Source organism: Hippoglossus stenolepis, chromosome 7 (assembly GCF_022539355.2).
Source record: "Hippoglossus stenolepis isolate QCI-W04-F060 chromosome 7, HSTE1.2, whole genome shotgun sequence".
In the NCBI taxonomy this organism is placed as follows: Eukaryota; Metazoa; Chordata; class Actinopteri; order Pleuronectiformes; family Pleuronectidae; genus Hippoglossus; species Hippoglossus stenolepis.
In genome coordinates, this window is record NC_061489.1 from 1,637,714 (window position 1) to 1,664,329 (window position 26,616).

General features: G+C 39.2%; 1 protein-coding gene across 1 annotated transcript; it reads left to right on the forward strand.

Moving 5' to 3' along the window:
• The first annotated feature begins 978 nt into the window (after positions 1 to 978).
• Positions 979 to 26,616, forward strand: slc7a11 (solute carrier family 7 member 11). The gene is made up of 12 exons (XM_035162356.2): positions 979 to 1,477; positions 3,444 to 3,570; positions 9,985 to 10,100; positions 11,057 to 11,182; positions 13,482 to 13,581; positions 13,710 to 13,754; positions 15,352 to 15,475; positions 21,730 to 21,833; positions 23,337 to 23,433; positions 23,534 to 23,683; positions 24,996 to 25,173; positions 25,836 to 26,616. Exons 1-12 carry the CDS (start codon positions 1,201 to 1,203, stop codon positions 25,889 to 25,891), a joined length of 1,500 nt encoding a protein of 499 aa, XP_035018247.1. The 5' UTR covers positions 979 to 1,200; the 3' UTR covers positions 25,892 to 26,616.

The following is a 26,616-nucleotide window of genomic DNA, read 5'->3' on the forward strand; positions in this document are numbered from 1 at the left end:
ATCTAAATTTAATCAAAGCATGATTATAACACAACTTGCTAATTTCTGTTACAGCGGGTAACCTCCAGCTCTTTCGGCAAAAGCTTATTCAACCTTCTCAGCCATGACTTCATTCATTGTTTTTTCCGCCTTTTTTAGTTTGCTGCAAAACTGAACATACGCAAGTGCAGCAAGCTGCGACATTGATCCTCCTCCATTTTGATCGGGGTGTTTACACTGGTAAAAGGCATGAGCTAGTTTAAAGCACCTAGTCCTTGTTCTTGTGTTACTTAGTGTCGATAGTTATCTTCGACTTCATGACTCGTGTTGTCCCATTTCTGTATGTGATGTAGGGGTAGTGGCTATCTAGCCCGTCAAACACACCTTAAACCGTAGTATATTCAGGAGCAATGTGTCCCAATGCCTAGGGGGAGATTTTCTATCTTTTGTGGCTCCATTGGAGGGAGACACTGCCCAGCAGGGGGGCAATTCATATGTAGGGGTAAGGCTGAGGGAGAGGAATTGGGACAGGGCCTGGAATCGACACTGTGAAATTGTCATACAAATGGCAAGTGTGTGATCTTATGTTCTGGCCAAATCGTTGAGTGTGTGTGTTCTGAAGATTATAAGATTAAAAATCTGTTAAATCTTTCATTAACTTTAAGCCCCCGGGTTTGGGACCCTAATAATATACCTGAAGAAAAATAGTAGGGTGTTACTATCCCCAAGAGTTACAAGTTATTTTGGGTTAGAATCGTAATAAAAGTTTATTGCACCTTAGTTCCAGCCCAGGAAGCTTCAGTGCTTCTGCCCTAAAAAAACTTTGGTAAAGTGATAGAAAGAAGAGTTAAGGGGCAGGCACTAGTGAGAGATGAGTGAGCAGGGCAGGAATGACAATAAAAGAGAGAGAGTGTGCATGTGTGAGAGAGAGAGAGAGCGAGAGAGAGCGAGAGAGAGAGAGAGAGAGAGAGAGAGAGAGAGAGAGCGAGAGAGCGAGAGAGAGCGAGAGAGAGAGCAAGAGAGAGAGAGAGAGAGAGAGAGAGAGAGAGAGAGAGCGTATGCGTGTGTGTGACTGACTGAGGAGGTATTTGCTGAATGGAATTTAGTTTTACTACTAGTTTTGTAACTTTGCCTGCACAAACCACAAAGTGGGTGGAGGTTCAACCACTTCAGTTCATTACTTTGAAGAGAGATTGTGTGTTTGTTAGACTGTGTTAAAATATGACCAAAAAGTCTACATCTACTGGAGGAGTTACAACAAATGGACACAAGTTTTCTGAAAATGGGACTCCAGATTCCAATGGGAAACTGCAGGATGAAGATGACAGGAAGGTGGGATTGGGGAAGAAGGTTACCCTGCTTCGAGGGATTTCCATCATTATTGGAACCATCATCGGGGCCGGGATCTTCATCTCTCCAAAGGGCATCCTGAAATACTCTGGCAGTATAGGAATGTCCCTAATCGTGTGGATTGGCTGTGGTGTGCTGTCACTCTTTGGTGAGTTCTTCATAACTGTGTCAGGGATAGAGGAGTTTTCCACTACTTTGAAACTCTAACGAATGGGACTTTGATTTTAATTTCATTGGAGGATATGCATTTACTGAAAATAATGCAAAGAACTAATAAGTATGACAATGTAAGAACACAAGAAATCCCTTCTCCAATTTATGAATATATAAAATAATGTCACAGCAAACTACACAGAAAAACTGTGACAACATACTTCTAAAATACTCTTTGATGACCAAAACTTACTTTAAGCTTGTTTGTATGTGTATGTGTAATGTTTATGCAAAAGAACAAGTAATGATACAAATATACAAGTAAGTACACATAAGTACACATGGATTATTGCAGTTGTGCAGCTTATTTACAAACAGTGCTATGATTGAGTTGTGATTAGATTAGTGATGTATGTAAATATCCATCTTCTCTGAACAACAAATTGTGCCACTAACGCACATAATCTATTTGAATAAAAAGCTTATTTAAAAAGTTGTATTTCATATCATACTTGACTGCAAAAAGTGAAGCTCAGTTTTAATGTGCAATTTACATTATCAGTAAATAAAAGCCTCTGTGAAAGTTAACCAGCAAGTCTAGACCAACTCAGGCCCTGAGATTTTTAGCCATTTGCTTATTTGCAAAGTTTATTGGATCATGCACAGATATAGTGTGATATAAGCTAGGCATGCAATAGTGAAAACCTGGTTCAAAGACTAATATCAGTTTACATCATGCTTTTATTGTGCGTTTTCTTTAAATAGTTCTGTTTTATCAAAAACCCTTAAAAAGCATGGGCAGAGAGTATTACAACATAGGTGTAGTAGTTGTTGTATCTATAATGAAGTCGCCATTTGTTAAATGTTATGTGGGATGTACTTGAGCGCAGCAGGGGCCAAAGCCAACACTCTACCCCAGGGCCCTCAAACAGCTTAATTGTAGGTAACAGTAATACTGCAGCTGTGCCATGCCTTTGGTGCTCATGCTCATGATCTTAAACAAAAATATAAATCATGATAGCATGAATTATCATTATTATTCTTGGAGCAGCATGGCTCCAGAGGGAGAGTGGTCGTCTAGCAACCACAGTGTTCCTGGGCTAGAAAAGTGTGACATAAATGCACTCCATTTTTCATCATTAGTATTGTTATTGATGTGATATAACAAGTGTAATGATGGCCACATCACATTTTGAATAATCTGATCTTGCACAACACATTTTACTGCTTTAATTATGTTTCGGTGCTGTTAGCACTTGCTCAAGGTTTTAGAAGGATTGTGGTATGGTTTCATACAGAACACAATGTTAACCAAAACCACCTTTCACCAACATTTGCCCCTGGCTTTTGTGGCTTAACCACAGACAGGAGGTCAAGATTTGCTAAACAAACAACAGAGACCTGAATCCCTCCACAGCAACTCTGGTGCAGTTTATAAATGTCACATCTCATCAACTCAAAATACTGAACAGACAATATTTAGGCAGCAGTTGCTTTCAACAACACAGCACAATGTTGAAATAGTAATATATAAATGTAATATCTAGAAGGTTTGAAATACCAGATTTGCAGGACACAGTGCTAAAGCACTATTGTGCATATTTGTGTATCGCAACATATATTGTTGAGGCATTCTTAAAGCCTTGAGTTTTTATACTGTAATAAAATGCCCAAGCACATTATCCTTGAATTCTCTTCCTAAACCCCCCTTTCCTGAATCCCCTAATTTCTATTCCCTAACCTTGTAATTAAAACACATCCACCTAAATCTGTCTGTCTTAAGTTATGGGTTGAGACGTTGGAACGCTCCCCTCAGTGATATATGTAGGTGATCATGGGGCCCAGAGAGGGACAGTACATTTCTTCAGATGAGGCTAAGACAAGTTAATAGCCCTGGGTCTATTCTCTGCCTACCTTATTGTTTCAGAGCCAAAGCTAATCTGTCACCTCTGTCACTACAGGAGCCCTGTCCTATGCTGAGCTGGGGACTTGTATTAAGAAGTCTGGTGGACATTACACATACATAATGGAAATCTTTGGACCTCAGATGGCTTTCGTAAGGCTGTGGGCTGATCTTATTGCAATAAGGTAATGCCTGCCTCCTTGATGCATGTTTATTGAACCTAACCTTTAACGTAAAGCTGCACTAATCAATACTTTTATATTAACAATGGATGAAATCACTATGTGTAACGATAGAGGTGTTGCTTTAGAATTATTCACTCGGGCTGAGGTTCACCTAAAATCTTTGGGCAGCTGCTGTTTTCAGTGACAACACTCTGATAAACCTACTTTACACGACCTGATCAGCACCTAACAGCTGGCAGACACTGAGGCCTGGGGCGCAATGGGGCGTGTGCAGCACATTAGCTTCAGTCTTCCTCATTCTGCATGCCGAGGTGTCCTTAGGCAAGATACGGGGGCAATGTGGTGGCAATATGGGGTTTGCTATCTTGCCCAAGGACACTGCGGCATGCAGATGGGGAAGACTGGGAACTGCCGACCTTCTGGTTAGCCACAGCCACCTAGCCTATGTACTCATTAAATACCAAGACACAACAGTCCTGCAATACACATAAAAACATTGTCATAACAAATGAGTGGATTCAGTTGTCAAATACGCTAGAGTGCTCTTAACTTGAAACAGGTACAGTAAAGGATTCAAGTAGTTCTGTTTGTGACATATTCAACAGATAGACATTGAAACTGAGGTGAAAGAGAATATTCACTTTCAAATTTGCTGTGAACCACAGGCGGTATGCAAAGACAATAGACGAGACTGACTGAGGAGCAGCCCAGCTCCTAGTGTGTGGCTTCTCACATAGTGGCTAAAATACAAAGCAAGACAAATAGTTGGTGAACATAGAAGAGGAGCAGGTACAGAGTCAGATATTTCCCTTAAGAGTTGGTGGCGACCCAACCTTTGTTCAGACCCTCAAACCTTGAAAGAGAGGGAACAGAGACCTGGATTCCCAAATGAGGTGAGTGACTATATCAATGACACACTATCACTTTCATATAACACCGTTCTGTTGAAGTAAACTAAACTAAACCCCCAAAAAAGAAATACAACAAGGTTTGCACTTAGACATGACACTGACCTACTGTTCAAAACGTCCCTGTCTCAAGTTCACTTCACTGGGTCTCGGAAATCTTTCAGCACCACCTTTTGTCAGGATGTGACAATGCCATTTTCTGAGCCACTTTCTTTTCTGAATGAATATTTACTCTATGTGATAAGCAAATACCTTAAAAGCAAATCTGTTATTTAATTTCCAAACCATTTCCACCTGTAGCTTGAAAGGTTCTCAAGTGTTTACTCTTTCACAAAGAACAGGATCTTGATATGATTACTTCAAATGGAAAGCAGTATAAGATATTGAAAAATATATAAAAAGAAAAGAGAAAAATATATGTGCATATAAACCTTTCAAACAAATGCACCAGCCTGCATACCTTCTCTTAGATCGAGCCTTTTGTTCAGCATGTTCTAAAATCATATAGTTTATCCAAAACGATGCTGTCTTGAATTGTCGCCTGCTAATGGTTCCAAACCTCTGCCAGTTAAAGTGTATTTAGTGGTTAATTTGCAAGTCAGTGGTGTTTAATTTAACCCTCTCCCAGGGCCGACAGAAAAAAAGGGTCTGTATTTATATTACACGTTTCTAGTCTTGATGACAACTCAAAGCACTTTACACAACAGTTTTACCTTCACCCACTCACACAGTGCATCTAATTGCAGCACTTTCTCTATGAGAAGGGGCAATTTGGGATTCAGCATCTTGCCCAAGGACACTTCGGCATGAGGAATAGGGAAGACTGGGATCTAACCACTGACCCACTGGTTAGAGGACAACCGCACTAAGCCCTGAGCCACAGCTGGCGTCCTAGGGGCAATTAAGACCACATAATGTCTAACGTAATAGGAGAGGTGTATCAATGTTTAAAGTATTTGTACAAAAGTTAAAAGTCTGACAGAGATGAAGGGAGCAGTAATAACATCTGCAATGATAGCGGTATTGCCAATAATGGTATCATATGTGAGTATAGGCATATTGTATATCTAAGCAATCTAATTGTCATAATAATCCATGATCAGCTGCCACCACGGTCCATGATCATGATCCACAGTGTGGCTGCAGCTGTGATCTTGGATCTGCAACGATAAAGCAAAAGGACTCTGTGGAAGAAGTCAAGTCAGTAACATGTATTGATGAGACATTAATGTGATGAAGAGGGAGAAGAGGAAGGAGAAGCTCCATGTGTCATGTGTCTGATGCATGTCTTAAGGACATAAAAACCTGGATGACCCGCAATTTTAAACTCAGATAAGACAGAGGTTCTACTACTTGGCCCTAAACACCTTAGAGATACATTATCTAATGATATAGCTGTGCTAGACGACATTGCCCTTGCTTCCAATGAAACAGTCAGGAACTTGGGAGTGATCTTCGATCCTGATTTATCCTTTAATTCTCACTTAAAACAAATTTCTAGGACCGCCTTTTTCCACTTGCGTAATATCTCCAAAATCAGACATGTCCTTTCTCAAAAGAATGCAGAAAAACTAGTCCACGCCTTTGTTACATCCAGACTTGGTTATTGTATTTCCTTATTATCAGGCTCCAGCAGTAAATCGTTAAAGACTCTGCAGCTTGTCCAAAATGCTGCAGCACGTGTCCTGACAAGAACCAAGAAAAGAGACCACATTTCTCCTGTATTAGCTTCACTACACTGGCTTCCAGTTAAATCTAGAATATAATTTAAAATTCTCCTCCTCACCTTCAAGGCCCTTAATAATATGGCACCATTATACCTCAAAGAGCTGATAGTACCTTATCAACCCACTAGAGCACTGCGCTCCCAGAATTCAGGCTTACTTGTCGTCCCTAAAGTCTCTAAAAGTAGAGTAGGAGCCAGAGCTTTCAGCTATCAAGCTCCTCTCCTGTGGAATCATCTCCCACTTTCAGTTCGGGAGGCAGACACCATCTGTACATTTAAGAGTAGGCTTAAAACCTTCCTTTACGATAAAGCTTATAGTTAGAGCTGGTCCAGGCTTGTCTTAGACCTGCTCTTAGTTAGGCTGCTATAGGTCTAGAAGGTCGGGGGACACATGACACTCGGAGCTTCTCTTCCCAGCTTCTCCTTCCTCTTCTCAATCGTTATCACATCAAAGTAATTCATATCCCATCAATACATGTTACTGACTTGACTTCTACCCCGGAGTCCCTTTGCCTTATCGTCCGCAGATCCAGGGCCCCAGCTGTGGCCACATCGTGGATTATGATCTGTGGATCGCATATCAGAGATCGTAATGGTGGATCCAGTATGGGGCGGATTCTGTATCATGCTGGCTGATCGTGATAATAATGGCAGATCCTTTATCGTGTTGGCATCAGATAATGGTGGTGGACCACGATCGAGGTGGCAGCTGATGGTGGATCCTAATGGCGGCAGTGGACAATGACTGTGGACTATAGTGGCATCCGATCTTGATGGTGGATCATGATCGTGGTGGCTGCTGACCATAGACTATGATTGCAGCAGGACTGCTTGATATATAGTATTTCTCCTCAGATACTCGACCATTAATGACATTAATCCACCAATTCATTGACCTTCAGTTATACTTCAAAATGTTTACCCTTATCAATGCTGCTAAAACCTTTATCTTGATGTTCTCCTTTACACTTGACATCTATTGCACTTGTGTCCGTCCTGGGAGAGGGATCCCTCACATGTGGCTCTCTCTGAGGTTTCTACCTTCTTTTTACCCTGTTAAAAGGGTTTTTAGTAGTTTTCCTTACTCTTGTTGAGGGTTAAGGGCAGAGGATGTCACACCTTGTTGAAGCCCTATGAGACAAATTGTGATTTGTGAATATGGGCTATACAAATAAAATTTGATTGATTGATTGATTGATTGATGACAATCTAGGCCTATAGCAGAAAAACTGACCTGAACCAGCTCTAACTATAAGCTTTATCAAAAAGGAAGGTTTAAAGCCTACTCTTAAAGAGATGATCCCACAGGAGAGGAGCTTGATGGAAGCTCTGGCTCCTACTCTGCTTTCAGAGACTTTAGGGACGACAAGTAAGTCTGAATTCTAGGAGGGGTGATATAGTACTATGGGCTCTTTGAGAATGAATATATATGTATAAATATAAATATATATATATATACGGATAATTTTATCTTTTGACCTGTCATCTAGAATAGATTGTGAAATCCATATGAACTAACATTGTAGTAGCCAAACTCCATTGAGAAGAAAGCTAGAGTTTGGTATATTAAACAATTTACACACAATGCAGCCCATTGTCTCAGTGTGGTTTGTTTCCTTAACATTATCTGCATTTCAGGACATTTGTAAGACTTTGCTGGGTGACAGAGATCACCACACCTGGCAAAGAAAGGCACTGTCTGTCTGTGACTTTGTGGTATTCCGAGGTTAGTTTAAACCAGTGTGGGGAGAAAAAAGCTCCATGTGCAGTTGTGTGTGTACACAGCCGAGGCGAAGCAGTATAAACAGTCCAGTGGCTATCCTGAGCCGCCCAATTTATGCTGGCCTCGGGCTAGCAGGACTGAATGGAAACCATGGGAAATGAACATAGACAGAGGTAGAGAATGAAAACAAGAGCGAAAGAGAGATTTCCCTGGCTGCAGCAGCTCAGTGGCTGTTGTGGGAAATGAAGAGGGGAATACTGACAAGCTATAAGATGAGCCAGTGGGACCAGTCAACCTTATTTGATTCTTATTGAAGCCAAGCACAAGTCCACCACATGAGGAGGCCATTATGGGAAAAGGTTGGATGTAATCTTCCCTTAACATATCACACACACACACACACACACACACACACACACACACACACACACACACACACACACACACACACACACACACACACACACACACACACACTGTATCTGTTCATTTTAGAAAAAAAGCTACCATTCACATTAATACAACTTCTGTTGTATTTTGGGTTTAAAAACTTGAATGTGATAAGTAAAACCTGTGTTACCTAATATTTCATGTCAAAATGGCTGCTGTGAAAAGAGTCTATTGTCTGTCATTTCTATGACTGTGTGGTGAAGTGTGAGTTCAAAAGGGTATGCTTCATCCTGCGGATTATATCTTCTTTTGTGTTTGCTCTTATTAATCTAAACAGAGTCAGGACTCATTGACGGACCCTATAGCTACTGGTGAGCTATGCAAACAAACCAGAGGACATCAAAATCTTCAAACTACTATAGATATAATCTACTATACATATAATCCACTGAGGGTTTGACTGTTATTGTTATGATAAACCCTCTGTAGGGCTTCCTGATGACTGCTCCACTTACTTCACTATGTTCACTATCAATATTATATTGAATCTACATTTTTTACACCATTTCATTGAACTAACCAAAACTTGTTGCTGTCACTACATTCTGTAATATTCCGGGTCTCATAAATGGCTTTTGTATTTAATATTAAGTTTGATGTCTATTTCGTGTCTGCCCTTTTGTGTGATGTCCCATGGTAAACTGGGTTTTGCTTATTTGTCGTGTTAGCCAAGCTAAATATCTTGGCAGACATGTTTTTTGTGTGGTGACAAGTATATCCTACTTAAAGGTTCAGTGTGTAGACTTTAGTGAAATCTAGTGGTGATGTTGCAAATTGCAGCTGAATACCCCTCACCTCACCCTCCCCTTCCAAACATAAAAGAGAACCTGTGATAGATTCAGTTGTCATTAAAACTCAAAAGTTTTTTTAGTTTGTCCAGTCTGGGATACTGTAAAAAACATGGCGGCCCCCGTAGAGAGGACACGCTCCCGATGTAGATATAGAGTGTTTAAATATAAAGGGCCCCTTCTAGGGTAAAAAACAACAACAAATTGTACATGTTAGATGATTACACACAGGTGAAAGCATCTCTAGGATTATTTTATATAAAATTTCTGCCAATAGATCCCTTTCACCTGAATCTTACACACTGAACCTTTAAGGCCTTTGCACAGTAAACAGGTTTTTTTCATGCACATTATTTATATTTTTTGAACCTGTATCAAGTTAACGCAAGCTTTCACATCAGTGAAGGAAATTCAGTGACCGATATTGTAGCTTTTTGCAAGGTTTCATTTTCAATATTTAATAGTAGTTGAAGCAGGAGTTGTAGTAGAAGAACAACTTTCTCCTGTGAAAGTTGTGTCTGCTGTCAGACACACATAATTCATCTTTAGATAGGCCAATGTTTCCTGTCTCTGATGGTGTCTGTCTGCTGCTTGATGTTGAGCAGGAAGTCTGTCATGGCTTTTTACAGTTATTTCACCAACTAACACAATGACTTATTATTTTATATGTATTCATCATGATGAGACAGAGTTGTAATTAGTTTCAGTATAATACACAAAACAAAAAATGGAACTGTTAATTCTTGGAAAATGTGGTATTAGTTTATACCAAACCTGTGTGTGTGTGTGTGTGTGTGTGTGTGTGTGTGTGTTTTGCAGGCCTGCAGGGATGGCAGTCATCTCTCTTGCCTTTGGTCAGTACATCCTGGAGCCTCTGTTCATGCCCTGTGCTATCCCCCCTGTGGCTGTCAAACTGGCCACTGCAATCGGCATAAGTATGTACATTGACTGCTGTTAAATGAACACATCATGTTTTGTGTTTGACCTGTTATAACCTGCTCTATGACTGACAGGAGATGTAAGCACACATGATAACAAGAATTAAACTATGCAGTTAGAGGCTGGGGAAAAGAAGGGGTTGGTGTCAGCTGTCCACATGGAAGACCTAGGACTGTCTTTATCTTGACAAAACTGTCAATTAAAACATAACAACACTGACCACCACACGGACAAAGTATATAGCAACTCTGCAAATTATGTGACAAAATATATGACATAATTGATTATACTTATTCAACAAAACATATAATAAAGCTGCTACCAGTATATGCTGCCACAGTCTCTTGCACCTTGGGGATGCCATTTGTGTGCACGTCTGTGATCATTGCACACTGCACTAACATGTAAGATGCCATTTCCTGCTTGAGGTACACGGTGGCATGTTTTGCACATTTTACATCATTTCCTGTGTCTTCTATGTGGTGCTGGAGAAAATGTGCGAAACACACATTTTGTTGCTGTTTAGACCAGACCATAACATTTTTATGTAAAACCAATGTTGCTATGACTTTACCTGAATATGTGCATTTAGATGTCTTCAGACAAGGACACGTATTAAACATGTGAAGTTTAGGACAGAGGAAAACTCAAAAGCTTGTCAAATTAGCTTTGGAAATAACTGTCGATTAGACTGAGGAAAGTCAGTTCATGGTAACATTTTAAAGTCGACCAAAAGTTTTTTTCTTTTAGATATTTTTCATATTTATAGTAGATGAAGATGTGGTAGATGTGTACATTTGATATTTTAATGTTCTAATATTATTCTATGGAACACAGAGTGTACCATGGATAGAAATAAGATTCCAGTTTAAAACCGCACAGAAGTGAACCTTAAACTGAAAGTAATGAGACGGAATTACCAACGTCATGACATGAATCTCTCTCTCTGTAGCGTCTGTCATGTACCTAAACAGTATGAGTGTGACCTGGTCTGCCAGGATCCAGATCTTCCTCACCTTCAGCAAGCTGCTGGCCATCGCCATCATTATAGTGCCAGGGTTGTATCAGCTTTTTAAAGGTAAGACATCAAATAGCCACTGTCAGTATTACACTGGGGCTCCATCAGCCTCTCAAGTCCAGGGCAATGTAGTGTTTCTTTGTTTTTCAGGATGGTTTTCCAGAGTTCACACAGAGCAGCTGCAACAATTAACACAGCTTCCTTTGTCTCACATCAACATGCACTATAAATATGACCTTGAAGCCTTTCAGGCCACAACACACAGCTGTTCACAGCTTGAGCATTTCACAATGTCCTCACAGCAACAACCAGAGTTCACAGGGATCTGAGGATCAGACAATACTGGAGGATGACGTCTTCAGCTGCAAAATGATAAATGTCTAACTGGAGTTGTTATCACGTTCCATACATTATAATAATGCTGCTCAATTTTCCATCTTATAATCACAGATCACAGTTTGTTAATTGCAAATTATTTTTTTTATTTTTTGAGAAACCAACCAATATTCCTGTGCTGTATATCAGATAGTGATAACTAAACACACATTTTGTCTTTAGCTGAAATATATTTAAAGTTAACTAAATGACACATGTCACAAAACAAATTTTTAAATTATCAAATTACTGGAGTATCATTGATACACAGTCAATCTCTGAATGGCTGAAGCTCTGGAACAGTTGTTAACCGGTTCACATATTCTTCACATATTCTTTACAGAGTAGAAGTGTGAAGGGTTGTGTGTCTCTCCACGTAACCTGGCCAGTGTGTACCCTGCCTCTTGACCAATGTGCCCGCCCCCTTAAAGGTTTTGCAGTATATATAGTAAATAGATATATTTTTATATTGCTCATACATGCGGACATATACATGTATAAAAGAAAATGTAAATATAATATACAAATAAAAAATGTTTTTTAGAGAATCTATGACAGATATACTGTAGTTCTTCTAGTAAATCATGTGAAAAAATTGTATATAGTTAATGAAATAATAATATTAGATATCATTAATTTATTTGAGGCAATGAGTCATTTTCTCATTCACCAAAGATAAATACACGGTACGTCATACCTGGTGAGCTCTGAATAAACCATACACTTCAAATCACTTTGTTTTAAAGGGGACATAGCATGCAAATTCCACTTTGTTAGTGCTTCTACAGGTTAATGTGGGTATCTGGCATGTCTACCAACCCAAAAACTCTGGGAAAAAACACTCGAGCGTTTTGTTATGGTTCCTCTAAGTCAGAAACGTCATGCTTGAGTGACTCGATTGAGCTTCCTGGGTATTGTGTCGTAACAAGGCACTGGAAGTCTCCCTACATGGCCTTGGCCCCCCACCTCATCCCCCACACTCGTTACGCCGGGTTTACACTGGACGCAGCGAGGCTGCGAGGCAGCGCAGCGCCGTTCTCGCGCGCAGCCGCCTGGCTGTTCACACGGGACGAGCATTTCTCCGCTGGTCAGCCCCATAGACTGTATATATAAGGTCAGCCTGCGATTCTGCTTTCTCCGCTTGTTGTTGTACCCGTTGAATGTCGGGGTTCGGGGTAAATGATGGTCTTCATAACCCCCACCCCTCTCTTTCTCTCTCTGTCTGTCTGCTTGTGTGCTTGTAGTGAATGGGCAGAGGGGGACATTTAATTATGTGATTGGGAAAATTAAAACTCCAGGACAACAAGGGGAATACAAAGTATGGGATGCATATTTGATAATTTATATCATATAAAATATGTAATTTATATCGTTTAAAATCATGGGGGGAGAGGGGGGAGGGGGGAGCTGGCTCATTAGCATTTAAAGGAACAGGCACTCAAAACAGGTCACTCTGTGGAGGGCTGTTTTATACAGGGTAAAAAGGGTGCTGTTTTATATGATCCTTGTGGTATTTTGACCAAAGTATGTTACAGACATTTCATTAAGACCCCAAGGAACCATATCAACTTGTGGTAAAATGGGCATGCTATGTCCCCTTTAACATTATATGCAAATATATTTAATTCAATGTGTAATCCAATTAAATCAAAACTCAAAACTGCAGTTTAGCATTATTGTTCCATTGTATGCGAGCATGTTTTTCTGTTTGTAGGCAGACATTTTTCTTAAATGTGATCTACATAAAGCAGGGCACTTATTAATAATGAGTCTTTTTAATCTCCCTGAAATACCTGCATTGTATTCTTAACAATTTAACCCTCTTTTTAAAAGCTCATCACATCATCATCACATTATTCCACAATTATGGTGCTTCAAAATAAGAATAATTCTCTCTCTCTCTCTCTCTCTCTCTCTCTCTCTCTCTCTCTCTCTCTCTCTCTCTCTCGTGTGTGTGTGTGTGTGTGTGTGTGTGTGTGTGCAGGGGAGACCAAGAACTTTGAGAATGCCTTTCAGTTTAACAATATGGAGCTGTCTGGTATGCCACTGGCCTTCTACTCTGGGATGTATGCATACGCTGGGTGGTAGGTATGGTCCTCACACATACACATGAATACATACATACTGTTTGTACCTGTGTAAAGTTTCAGTCAGACATTTATATCTCTTCATCATCCTTTTAATCACTGGAGACAATTGCTTCCTTTTCCAGGTTCTATCTGAACTTTGTGACAGAAGAAGTCGAGCAACCTGAGAAGTGAGTTAAATCTGTTGTACTAATCGTGTATTGATCATGTTGACTTGCTGAATTTGAAACCCCAAAGAAAAATGTTTTTTTTCAATAGTTGCACAAAAGTTAATCGAGGCACATGAAAAGTGTTTATCACAAATGTTGTATATTGGCTCACCTTCTTTAGAACATAGGACAAGATGGTAAAGTTGTTCCACACTTGTTTAGTGGCCATCCACCAGTAGATGTTAGGGACTAATCTTCAGTTGTGTTCCTAGGCAGGCCCACCGCAGGCTGATCTGATCATGTGTGTGAAAGGTGTTGGCCTAAGTGATAAAAGAAGCTCTGTAGACTGTTTCAGCATCTTTCAACTCATTTAGTCAAACCTTAACTGTTTTGGTTCACTCACTGCTCTCATCAGCTGCATCAGTCGATGCAGCTGATGAGAGCAGCTATTTTCAGTGAAATTGCTCCGAAAACTCAATATAAACTACCTGCTCAGCACTAAACAGTGAGTAGAAACAGTTAGAGACCAGCTGGTTAACAAATTGGAGCATTTAACAGCCAAATAGCAAGATATTGATTTACCTCAGGAGTTGTTAGTGACCAAAATAGAGGTAAAAGAGAGAGAGAACAGAGAGGAAATATGAGTGTTGATTTATTCAAAAGCACAACATGCTGTAAATCAAGGTAATGATCAGCTAGAACATTGACTATGACAGGTTTAGATTAAAGTAACTTAATATTTAATAGTCAACATTACAAATGTTATATCCTATTTTGGTAAATTTACAGTAGTTATCTTAATTTTATTACGTTGTATAACTCCGTGTCTGTTAACATTTGCTTTAATTCATTTAAGTTGTCATAGGGCAGAAATAATTTCTGGGGTTTAGGGTGACTGCTCTAATAGAAGCAGAGATGTTTGTAACAATGAATGTGTCCCAAGTATTGTGCGTGTATCCAGAGCCTGATATGTCTTTTTCCTCAGAGCGCCCTTGTTGTCCAAGAATGTAATTAAAAATACACAATTGAGCCACACTGTTGCACTGGGTGACATGTTATAAAACACCTTTAGATATACAAACCTTTAAGATATGACTCATTGCAACTAAAACAATAGCAGAGTTTTATTTTTCATTCTTGAATGGAAAGAAAATGTGCCAAGAAGTGATTAAAGAATGGGAAACTATGAATACTCTTTTCTGTTGTTTGATTTACTGCCATAACCACTAATGTAACAAAAGGCTGCTGCACGTGGTTCATGTTTTCATACACAGTAGAGTTCAGTTATCAGTAACGTAACATTCCAGTTACAACAGAAGTGAGGGGAAATGAGTTAATGAAAACAGCATTCACTGCTAAAAGAGAAAGGGACAACAGCAGAGTATGAACTAACTGTTGTGCAGTTGAAGTAGATCTTATACTGACTTTAATATGTAACAATATTCAACCTTTACTTGTGTGTGTATTACTATTTGAAGAGCAGCTTTCACAACTCATCCTCAGAAAATGTGTTTACTCAGGGCATCGATGGTTGTTAGACAAGAAGTCTAGAAGGTCACACGAAGTGAAATAAAGGTGAATGACCTTGTGCTACTGTTATTATCCCTCCCATCCTCAGGACTCTTCCGTTAGCTATCTGTATCTCCATGTTCATTGTGACCTCCTGCTATGTGCTCACTAACGTGGCATACTACACAGTGATGTCAGCAGAGGAGATACTGGCGTCTGACGCTGTTGCTGTGGTAAGTAATACAATATTTTTTAAACACAAGCACACAAAAAACAAGATATAAATAAATAATATAAATTTTTATTCGCAGGCTTGGTTCAAAATTCAGAGTATAATATTTTAACATTTCAACTCTCAGGGTCGTGGTCAGGTACTCTTCCTTATATATTTGAATAAAAAGACAAAAAGGACAGTCTCCCCTCAGACCAGAGATGATAATACAAAATAACACTCTAAATTACCATCAACCTGAAAATACATTTTTAAGTATAAAAATTGTTTAAAAAGTCACAGTTATCCAGTTGTGTGTAGCAGTTTGAGGCCGATTGCTCATGTTTTTGAAGTAAAAATAATTGCAACACCTTGGCCACTATTACTCATAAAGTCTAAGACCTTTTTAATTCACTCAATGGAACTTGTAAGGCAGGTCAACACCTGCCATTTGGAAATGTCAGCTCATTAGAAAATCTCTAACTCCTCAAACTTTCTGGTTACACTAAACATCATGGGCTCCTCTGAGCAACTGACAGAGGATGCTAAAAGAATGAATGATCAAAGCAGTGGAATGGATAAAACTTCCTGCTTGAAATCTGAAAGAGATGTCAGTTAAAGGGATTTTGATGAAAACCAAGGAAGCTTTCAGGAAAACTGCATTTCTGCTGTGCTGAGGCAAAACTAAGCCTCAACATGTTACTGCAAGAATGTTTAACTGACGTGTGGATTTGGTGGAGCACATTTCTACTGTGCAGCACGGATGTACACACAGCCATGTACATCAGGGCCATGGGAATTAAACCTGCAACCCTGTCACAAAAGTCCACATCTGCAAAGTGACATCTGGTTAACTCAAAGTGTTTTGGGGAAAAAACAGTCATGTAGACAAACCATCCAACTGTTGAAACATAATTCGCATCATCAAATTCTAGTTGAAAATGTCAAGACGACCACACACAACAAAGCAAACCCTGAAAGCAAACTTCTACTCCAACAACAAGGCAGTGATCTTGAACTGCTTCAACAAACACAAACTAAAGCTTTTAAAATATCTCAGATGTAAAAATGTTGACTGGAAATGCCAACATCAAGAGTAGAAGGACTCTTACCTGCTACAGGAAATGTTTGCAAGCTGAGCATCTGACAACGGTGGGCTTGCTAAGTGCTGACATCATGTGCTGCCAAAACACGAAATGTGCATCATCCTGAGGAACTCTAAACACAACATCGTTCTTTTTTAAATGCTTCCAAGTATTTGTTTGTTCCTGTGGAGCATTTTATGAAGCTGAATCTCCAGCAGAGCAGCAGAGACTGATGATGTTGTGTAGTGTTGTGTATAAGTGAACAATAATGCCCTGCTGGGGTCTTGTTAGGACCCTATTCATAACAACACAATGATGGAGTTTGTGGAAGATTTAAGTGCCTAAATGAAAACAAATAAAGAGAAGAAATAATACATAACCCCACACGCACTGACTGCTACAGAGCGCTGGTTGCTTGTTTATTCAGTTTTTATTGAGGGAGACTTGTGAATGTCGAGAGAAAAGAACCAATAGATTTCTTATATACTATATTAACAGAGTATTGTAAAATTGTGTTTTTGATATGTTTGCAGTGATTCCAGCTGTATTATTCTTTTTTTAGATTAGTTTTCACATCATTTTATATCATTGAGTTAACAATTACATTTTTTATCTTATATGCCTAAAAAGGAATAAAAGCAAAGACAGAGGCTGTTATAATTCATGCATGAAAGGGTTAATATTAAACTTAAACCATGTCCAAATTGCACTAAACTTGGCACTGCCCTTCCCATGACCACTAAGAATACACATGGCAAGTGTGAAGTCAATTAGATGAAAGATTCATGAGATATGACTATTATTATCATCATTATTATTATCATAATTACACAAAGTGAAAAGTTCCAGTGTTTTTTATCTTTGTCCGCACATTTTAACAATACCTGGATAACACTGATGATATTCCCATGATAATCCTGGTCTTTTTATTGGTGATATGAAAGGTTACATACTGCGTTATCTGTGGCTGAGGTCTCACCTCTCTGCTGTTAGTGATGTTTGGTCCTGTACCCAGCACCATGGTTTCCTTCCTGCACTTAAAATGTCATTATCAGCAGAGTGTCTCTGACAGCTCGGCTTCCAGCAGCTGTTAATGTGATTGTTCCAGCCGTGTTACTGCTAATCACATCACAGACATCCCCTAATAACAGCCACCATTGCTTATTACACTAAAGGCTGCTATCAGTGCTATTGTAAACCTATAGCAGGGGAAGACTCATTCACTGAGAGAATTCTGATCTTTGCTAATGCACTTAGTTTTATTGCCCTGTGCAAGATGAGTGATAGGAGCGCCTTAAGAAAGGTGTTAAGAGCATTCAAGTGTTCTTAGATTGTTCTTAGTCTGTGCGGCTTTAAAGGAATTCTACTCTGTTCATCTCATAGGCAAAACTTCTCAAACTTAATTACATACTTTAACTCATGTTTAGCACTTGTCTTGAGGAGGCCGCCCTATATATTGGAGTTATATTGAAATTTGTAACGAAAGACCTGGAGTTGTACATGAGACATAAGATAAGTGACGTTGCTTTGTGCAGTTGGTCTATGAATGCCAAACAACATTTATGTATGTGTCTCTTATGGCTGATCACATATGTCTTTAAAATGAACCAACATAATAAATCAAACCTATATTAGTGATGGTAATACTGTAACTTAACTGATGAATCTCTAATGGAACCTCAACAGTTAGTTAGTTTAGTTTAGTTGTCTCTTGTGTCACTTATACTGTGTGTGGCTTTCTTACAGATGAGGTACATTGATGTTTTAGACACACACTGGTGTCTTTTGAACCTCTAAAACGTGCTTTTATGCCTCTGTGGCTACAATGGAAGCCAGTGCACCACTCAGTGATTGATCTCTGTTGGTATGTGGTGTTCCAGATCATTTCCACATGTTCGACTGCCTTCAAAAATGTCATTGTGACAGCTTATTTATTTGTAAAACAAACTCTAACCTCACCAAGACAACAAAAACAACTCTCTTCTTCAGTTTCATAGAGACCTCTTTCTGTGTATAGCTCCCTGGTCATAACTGCACACATTTTAATCTTTATGTGTTTTGGTGATTAATCCTTCAATCCATTGCATACAGTCCAATTGGGTTTGTGAAAAATGTTTTTAGAAAATGTTCTCTTATAAACTCATTGCAGTATTGTGAATATTTAACATTTTGAAACAGGATTCATTGCATCGTGGCCTAGAAAGGATCTTAAGTGACAACATAATTTCCGTGTCCATTTGTATACATTTACAGACACATATTACAAAGTCAGAATTCTTCCCACTCAGTCTGTGCTTGTTCAAATAAGCATGGGCCGAGACTAATCAGCACTGAAGGGCTTCATGAATAATGAGCAGCTTTTGCTCCCACCTCTGCATGACCCATTTATGACAGTTTTTACCAGCAGCCCTGTAGACTGCTCTAATTCTATCTAAGTAACAACTGTGAAAAAAATAACACAAACCACAAGTATGTAAACTCATAGCTCTGGAGAGTCTAGAGTTTCACCAGCAGAGCCTCACCTTCCTTTTCTAACATTTTGGGAAATACCAATTGCTGAAATGAAAAGATAAAATAGATTTTATGGTCTTGTGTGTGTGTGTGTGTGTGTGTTGGTGTGAGGGGGTAAGCTCACTCATGTCAGCTCACTCTTTTCTCTCACCTCTTCTCCACATGTTAAAATGCTAGTTTGAGGGGTCAAGACTTGGTTTAAGGGATAGAATTAGGTTAAGATAATGATTATCTTATCTTGTCACTATGACTTTAACAACATGCAGTATCTACAAGATATTATAAGGATTATCTTATCAATCACCAGTCAAGTTTTATTTGTATAGCCCATTTTCACAAATCAGAATTTTCCTCAAAGTGCTAACAAGGTGCGACATCCTCTGTCCTTAACCTTCAAGGAAAAACTCCACTCAAAAAAAAACTCTTATCCTATCTAACCTATTGTTGATTTAAAAAAGACAGAAATAATGCAGTTTTAAAAGTCAAAGAATAAACTCTTCATTTTTATTGTTGAAATAAAAGAGACTTTATTTTTCAATGCAGCAGCTTGGTTTCCTGTGCTGCACAATTAGCATAGTATGGACTCGGAGTAAGTTACCAGTAGATGACAATTATAACAACAGGGCTTTGGAGAAAGAAATCAAGGTGGTATTTGCGCCCATTTTCATGACAACGTAGGACAAATTTAACATTTGCAAAGGGGAAGCAATGGGGCCACAGAATATCCTGTAGAAATAACCAACAACCTGGAGAGACACATTTAAGATTACAAGAAATTGAGGTTAGTTATTAATGCGTCAAGTTGTTTTTCAAGCAAAAATAATCCAACTAGAAATAACTACTTTACAAGTGTAAAAAACCGGCAGTGACATAAACAGGCTATTACACCTGCAGACTTTTGCAGGGCAGCATTCTGAATGTGTGTGAGTTTCCTCTTACTCAGGGTCCGTGTTATTATACAGAAAGTTCAATAACTAGCTGGCTCATGTTGTAAAAGTTATATTGCACTGGAGACTTTGTTGTTTTATTCTCTTTCATATCTGAATGTGTTACTTAAATTAATAACATCAGACCAAACACCCTTGTGGCTTATTTGCATTTTTTGCTTTCCTAATTGGATGAAATCTCATTTCAAAGCAGTTTGCTGAAGTTTGACTGACGTGCTCGTCTTGTTTTTGAAATCACTGCTGTCAGCTAGTATTTTTGATCAACTAGACTAAATTCTTTACTTCGTTAACTAAAACTGACTAAAACTAAAAAGGATGAGGTGGACCAAAAATGATGAAGAGAGGTGTCAGATCAGATAATCATCCCAGCGTAGACATTTATAGATTTTCACCAGGTTTATCAGAGTATGATAACTATAAGAGGGGAGAGACTGTGTTCATTTTAAACTGTGACAACACTGTCCCTCTTCTTCACCTCTGCACTAGCTATCTCCCTCTTTCTTTAGTGTCTCTGTCTCTCTCCTCATCTCGTCTCCTCTCTCCTCCTGTTCTCTTCTCATCTCTCCTGACCTGCTCATAAACAGGATGAAATCACAATTTTCCCAACCAAAAGTCATATCTAATTTATAAATTTATTTTATTTGAACCCACCAACAAATGTCCGATTATTCAACTACACTATTAAAGCATTACTCCATCCCATAGGGATCAAGGCTCAATAATCTATATGGGCTGACACACAACGCAGCAACACAACTGGATGCCAGATACAAGCCAAAATTCAATGCAATCAGGTTTCCACTGCTATGTATGACTTACTGCAGTGTAATAAGTGGATTCTGAATTTCAATAACATCTATCTTCCATAACATTATCTAACCTCAGCCCTTCCTCTTTGGGATCTTTCAAATTCTCTCTCCTATTTTACATCCATATCCTTTGGGTCTTGCCTCAATGACTTGGCTTGCCAGTTACCTGCATGGTGACAAGTAACACATTGTCACACAAAATGCACAAGTCTCAAGAGGTGAGAGCTAAATCAGCTGATTGAATGATACACAGAGGACCAGACTTGTATCATATTGGTCAACAGGATGAGATCAGCAGATTAATAGATTTGGGGCTATTCATAAAACATTCAAGGCTAATGAGACCAGGGACGACAAAAACTAACATGGACAATTTGTCTCAGCACTAAGGCTAAATCTATAAATAATTGATATTAACAGGACTGAACATAAAGACTGGAGGCCGGGAAACAGCTAGCCTGTCACAAGTTCACAATTACACCTAACACTTTCAAGTCTCTAACTAACTGACTCTGGTTTGTGATTTTGGTGGCACTTTCTACAAATAAGTGTTTTACTAGTCCCTTATTGAAACCCTTCTGAGATATATCCTTTTCAGCTGATAAGCTATCTTGATACTGATAAAGAAAGTTCTAGTGAATAATGCTATATATCTATCCATCCATTCATTATCTACAGTATACCGCTTATACTTTTGAGAGTCGTGGGGGAAGCTGGAGCCAATCCCAACTGACATTGGGCAAAGGCACCGCAGACAGGTCACTGGTGCAATAGTGCTGTATCATGAAACTAACTGGATAACCAGTTTGTGTTTTGGAATGTTTAAACATAGATACTCATTTAGCAAATTCTGGTCACTTAATGCATCCATGAAGCATCCAATGCTCACCTTGTTTTCTCTCCCTGTGTTTGTACCTGTCACAGGCGTTTGCAGAGAAGTTGCTGGGGAAATTCTCAATAGCTGTTCCGGTGTTTGTGGCTCTGTCCTGCTATGGCTCCATGAATGGCTGCCTCTTTGCCTTGTCAAGGTATAGAAGATTTCTCTTTGCTGGTTTTCGGCTCACAAATGTGTACATTTACAGGAAATAACCAACCCACTTAACCAATAACCAACTCTTTGTTGACACTCTTATATTTAGCTTGTGCAAGCAGCCCTCCAAATCTTTCAACTCAGCCTGTAGTGACTTGTTAGCTGTACCTACAGTATATCAACCTGCAGGTAGCTTTCAAAGAGGTTCCACTGCTGTAACAGTCTTGTCTATATTGTGGCCATATGATGTATTAGTGAGTAGAGACTTTAGTTACCTCTATTCCAGTGATTCTCAACTGGTGGGTCGCGGACCCGTTTTCAGTTGCCTTTTTTAAGAAAAAAATGTTAAGAATTTTTTTATGCAGAGGAGTGCCGTCTATTCACACTCCTTAGTGTGTGAATAGGATCAGTTTTGTTGGTTGTCATAGATTCAGTGAGTGAGTATTTTCAGCTAAAGCTACATAATTTGAGTCTTTTTTTAAACTACTTCTCAGTAGTTGGACTTTTTTATTTCACGTTTGTGCATGAAAGCACTATTGAGTCTGTTAAAAAAGGCTGAAGTTACTGAATTGTTATGTATGTTGTTTTACCTTGTGTCCTTAAGATGCACTTTTTGGTTTTTAATTAAAATGTAGCTAATTGAGTGTAAAAGGGAATTTTTCCCTCTCTAGCATCGCCACCTGCTGGTCGTTTTGGTTTATCATTAAACTAGTTTTTTTGTGTTGGCCTACTGTGATATTCTGTACTATCTCAGGTTCAAACTGCACCATCTTTTCATTAAATACATTTGAGAAGTTGAACATTTTCCTCGATTTGGGTCGCGGCTTGTCATTAAGGGGTGATGGTGGGTCCCGAAGCCAGACCAGTTGAGAACCACTGCTCTATTCTCGATATACTGGCAACTTCCATTATCATGTTATCGTTAGCTGACATCAGGTTAGCATCAGTCACCGGTTTCTGAGGCTCCTCTGCAGCCATATTAGGCTTCATGGTTTGGTAGATCCGATAAATATTCACAGACAGATTTAACTTGTCGTTCTCCATACCGGCACCCTGGATTTCTTACCTATTCTCATTTCTGTGTGTCTGGATGATTGAAGCCACGTTAAAGTAGCTCAAGTTTTGGCTCACTAGCAGAACATGATTGACCACGTTGTTAACCAAAGTAGCCTGTAGCTCATTACAGACTTGCACTCTAAGGTCATAGTCCTGATCCTTCATGTGCTCATCTTCCTAGTACTCAGTCAGTGGTGTGAGCGTGGATTGAGTAGCATACTGAGTGGTACAGATTTCAATGTGAACACAGGAGATTATATCAATGAAGAGTAGATAAGTAGAATTGTAGCGTTTAGCAAAATCCAATTTAATTAGAACTGCAAAATGACCGATAAAGGAGAAGACTTTACAACTGTATGTGATGTACTCAGTACTTTTAGTTACAGTCAGTTCAATATTAACTCCTGTAATTGCTGGTTCAAATTTCTGTATTTGTGCTCACCAGAATGTTCTATGTGGCATCACGTGAAGGACAACTCCCCGAGGTTTTGTCAATGATCCACGTCCGCAGACACACTCCCCTGACTGCTGTTCTTATAATGGTTAGTTTACTGCAACCACGACAACAATGTACAGAATTAATAACTGCTCATTAGACAACACTGACAAAATGAAATATCCCTAATACTATCATGTGTGCAGTACCCTATGACCATGCTCCAGCTGTTTGTGGGGGACATCTACAGCCTGCTGAACTTCATGAGCTTCCTGCGGTGGCTATTCATTGGTGTGGTGGTGCTGGGTTTAATCTACCTCAGGTATACGAAACCTGACCTCCCCCGCCCCTTTAAGGTCAGTTTCCTCACATCTGTACTTAATCCTATGCAACAATATAAATTATAACAGGGCTCACTCATTGTCACTGTTTTCACCTTGGTCTTATACCTGTTAAACCTGTGATTTTGCTCAGAAAATGTGATTATAAATAAATGTGAATTGCATCCTTCACCACAAACTCAAATACTCTTTAAACAGGCAAATGTATCTGTGTACCAATGTAAGAAAGTATTCACACCTCGTCACTTCTGAACTTTTTGCTGTTGTAGATTTACAAAAGTTTTCAAACCCGTAATTTAGTATGTTGTAGAAGTCAGTTTGGGAGCAGTTTCAGCTCTGTGTCTTCTTGGGTAAGTCTCTACCAGCTTTGGACAGATGAAAGGACTGAGATTTGCCCTGAAGCTGCCCCAGTGTTGTCTTGGCTGTATGCTTTGAAACATTGTCCCTCCAGTTTCAGGTTTAATCTCCTCTGCAGCAGGATTTCTTCAAGGACCTCTTAGTATTAGTATTTGGTTGCATCATCCTTACCTCAGTCCTGACCATTCTCCCTGTCCCTACTGCTTAGAAGCCTCGATAGCATGATGTGGCCACAATGCTTCACTGTAGGGATGGTATTAACCTGGTGATGAGCAGTATATGAATGAAGTCATGGCTGAGAAGGCAGAATAAGCTTTCGCAGAGCGAGCTGGAGGTGAGTTGGAAATGTATTGTTGCTTTTAGTTGCAGCTATACAAGTACGCAACATCCGGTTGGTAGCGCTTCCCAGTAAGTTCCCTCTCACTGGCTATAGCGGGTTAACTCAGTATGCTGCCGGAGCCAAATAAATCAAAGCGTAAATACCAAACATGTTTGATATTCCAACACAATTGGCAGCATTAACATTATTTTATAAACCCCATTTGGACAGATAATCGGGAAGGCCCCTGCTATAGTCAGAAGAGGCAAATTGGGTATAAAATTGGCCCGGTTGTCCTTAGGTGTGAGCCAGCCCTTATACTCAAAGTGGCATCTGTTAAGGCCCTTTACCAGAAAGACATGAGTGACGGAGTGCTACTGAGATGCTGGCCCTTCCACAAGTTCTCTCATTCCTTCAGGATGTCTGAAGCTATGTTAACGTGACTGTGGGTCCTGGGTCACCTCCCTGACAAAACGCCCTCCTTGATGGGTTCTCAGTTTGATTGGTTGATCGCCAGCTCTTGAAACTCTAGTCCTGCTGGTTCCAAATGTCTTCCATTTCACAAGTGAAAATGGGGTTTGAATACTTTCTGAAATTACCTTATATACAGTGTATGAGTCGTAACAGAAATCTCTCCTGACTTGTCCATAGGTCCCGATCTTCATTCCAGTGGTATTCTGCCTTGCATGTTTCTTCATGGTCTTTCTGTCTCTGTACTCGGACCCAGTAAACACAGGGATTGGATTTGCCATTTCCCTCACTGGCATCCCAGCATACTACATCTTCATCTACTTCAATCAGAGACCAAAGTGGCTTCAGAGGGCTTTAGGTAATCTAAAGGATAGCTGACCGCTACTAATATAGTGGCTCTTCATATTCATCCGCACATATGAAAGATGATCAAGATTGGGTTGTCCACTGACAGAAAAAATACTTTACTCAACTGTTCTAACAATGAAGTAACTCAATCAAAAAGACCGATTAAATATTAATGGAGACATTTTTTGTCATACAAGTTTATCTGGAACCATCAGCGACATGTGACACAGAATCAAATACATTTTTATTGTGTACTGCATACAGTGCATATGAGTGACACTTATTGTTGGAATTAGTCACAACTTGGAAAGCCTCACAGGAGTTTGCACAAATACTATCTGTGTGGAATATTTGTCATTTGCAGAACTTTGCAAATCCCCTTGACATGCCTGACGTTCCCATTGTAAAAGGTTGGGGGGTCTACCCACATTAGCCAAAAGCTAAATTTAACTTCCAAATTACACAACATTTTTTTATTCATATAAAAGCACATTTGTAGAAACCCTATTATTGTCACCTTCCATATGTTCCAAATTGTCAAATGGATGATCAAAAGGTGGTGGCAAATTACTTTTGTATTATATGTAGGCTGTGTATATATATATATATATATATATATATACATACACAAGTCTAGAAATGACGTTATAATGTTCTTTTCTCTTTCCTCAGATTCCTTCAACAGAAGCTTGCAGATCATCCTGGAGGTTGCCCCTGCTGAGCAATAACACCACTCAAAACACTATACCCTACTTCCAAATGATAATTAGCCTATATACTGAAGTTTGTAAAAGCAAAACTGGTGTCATCTCAACAGACTTCTGTAGGATTGAAAGTGAATTATGTCACTGCTGGATGTGATTTTAAATGTAATCCATTTTTTGGAAGAATAAAGACTTAGGAAAAAAAAAGTTAAAATATATACTACTGTTAATGTCGATCATACATCTTTAACATTGTGATTATTCTCACCAGGGGAATGAACATCTCATCATCATATTCTTCTTAATAAAAAACACTAACTGTGTATCGACACAGCAAATCACTGCACATGATACAAACACTGTCTGAACTAATGGGGTTTTATAAACTCTACGGATTCTTTGTAGAAATGTATGTTCCATTTTATCACTTGAAGTTTCCTTGAAGCACCCACACCCACAGATGTGTTTTATGTAGTATAGTTCACTCTAGGTGGGTCAAATACCTAACACTGTGAAATAAAGATCATGTTTTCAATAACTGAGCCAGAAGCATTTCTCTGCAATAACAGGCTTAGCTATGGACCTAAGTTCTTCATTTAACTCTTTAATTTAAACATTAACATATGGTCACCTGCTTTTTGGTGACCATGACTCAGTTGACCCCCTCCTCTGTTCTATTTAAGCCACTTTGCAACCCCAGCACTTACTTTTCATACTGAAGCTGACCTAATAAATGTGTTGTGACCATG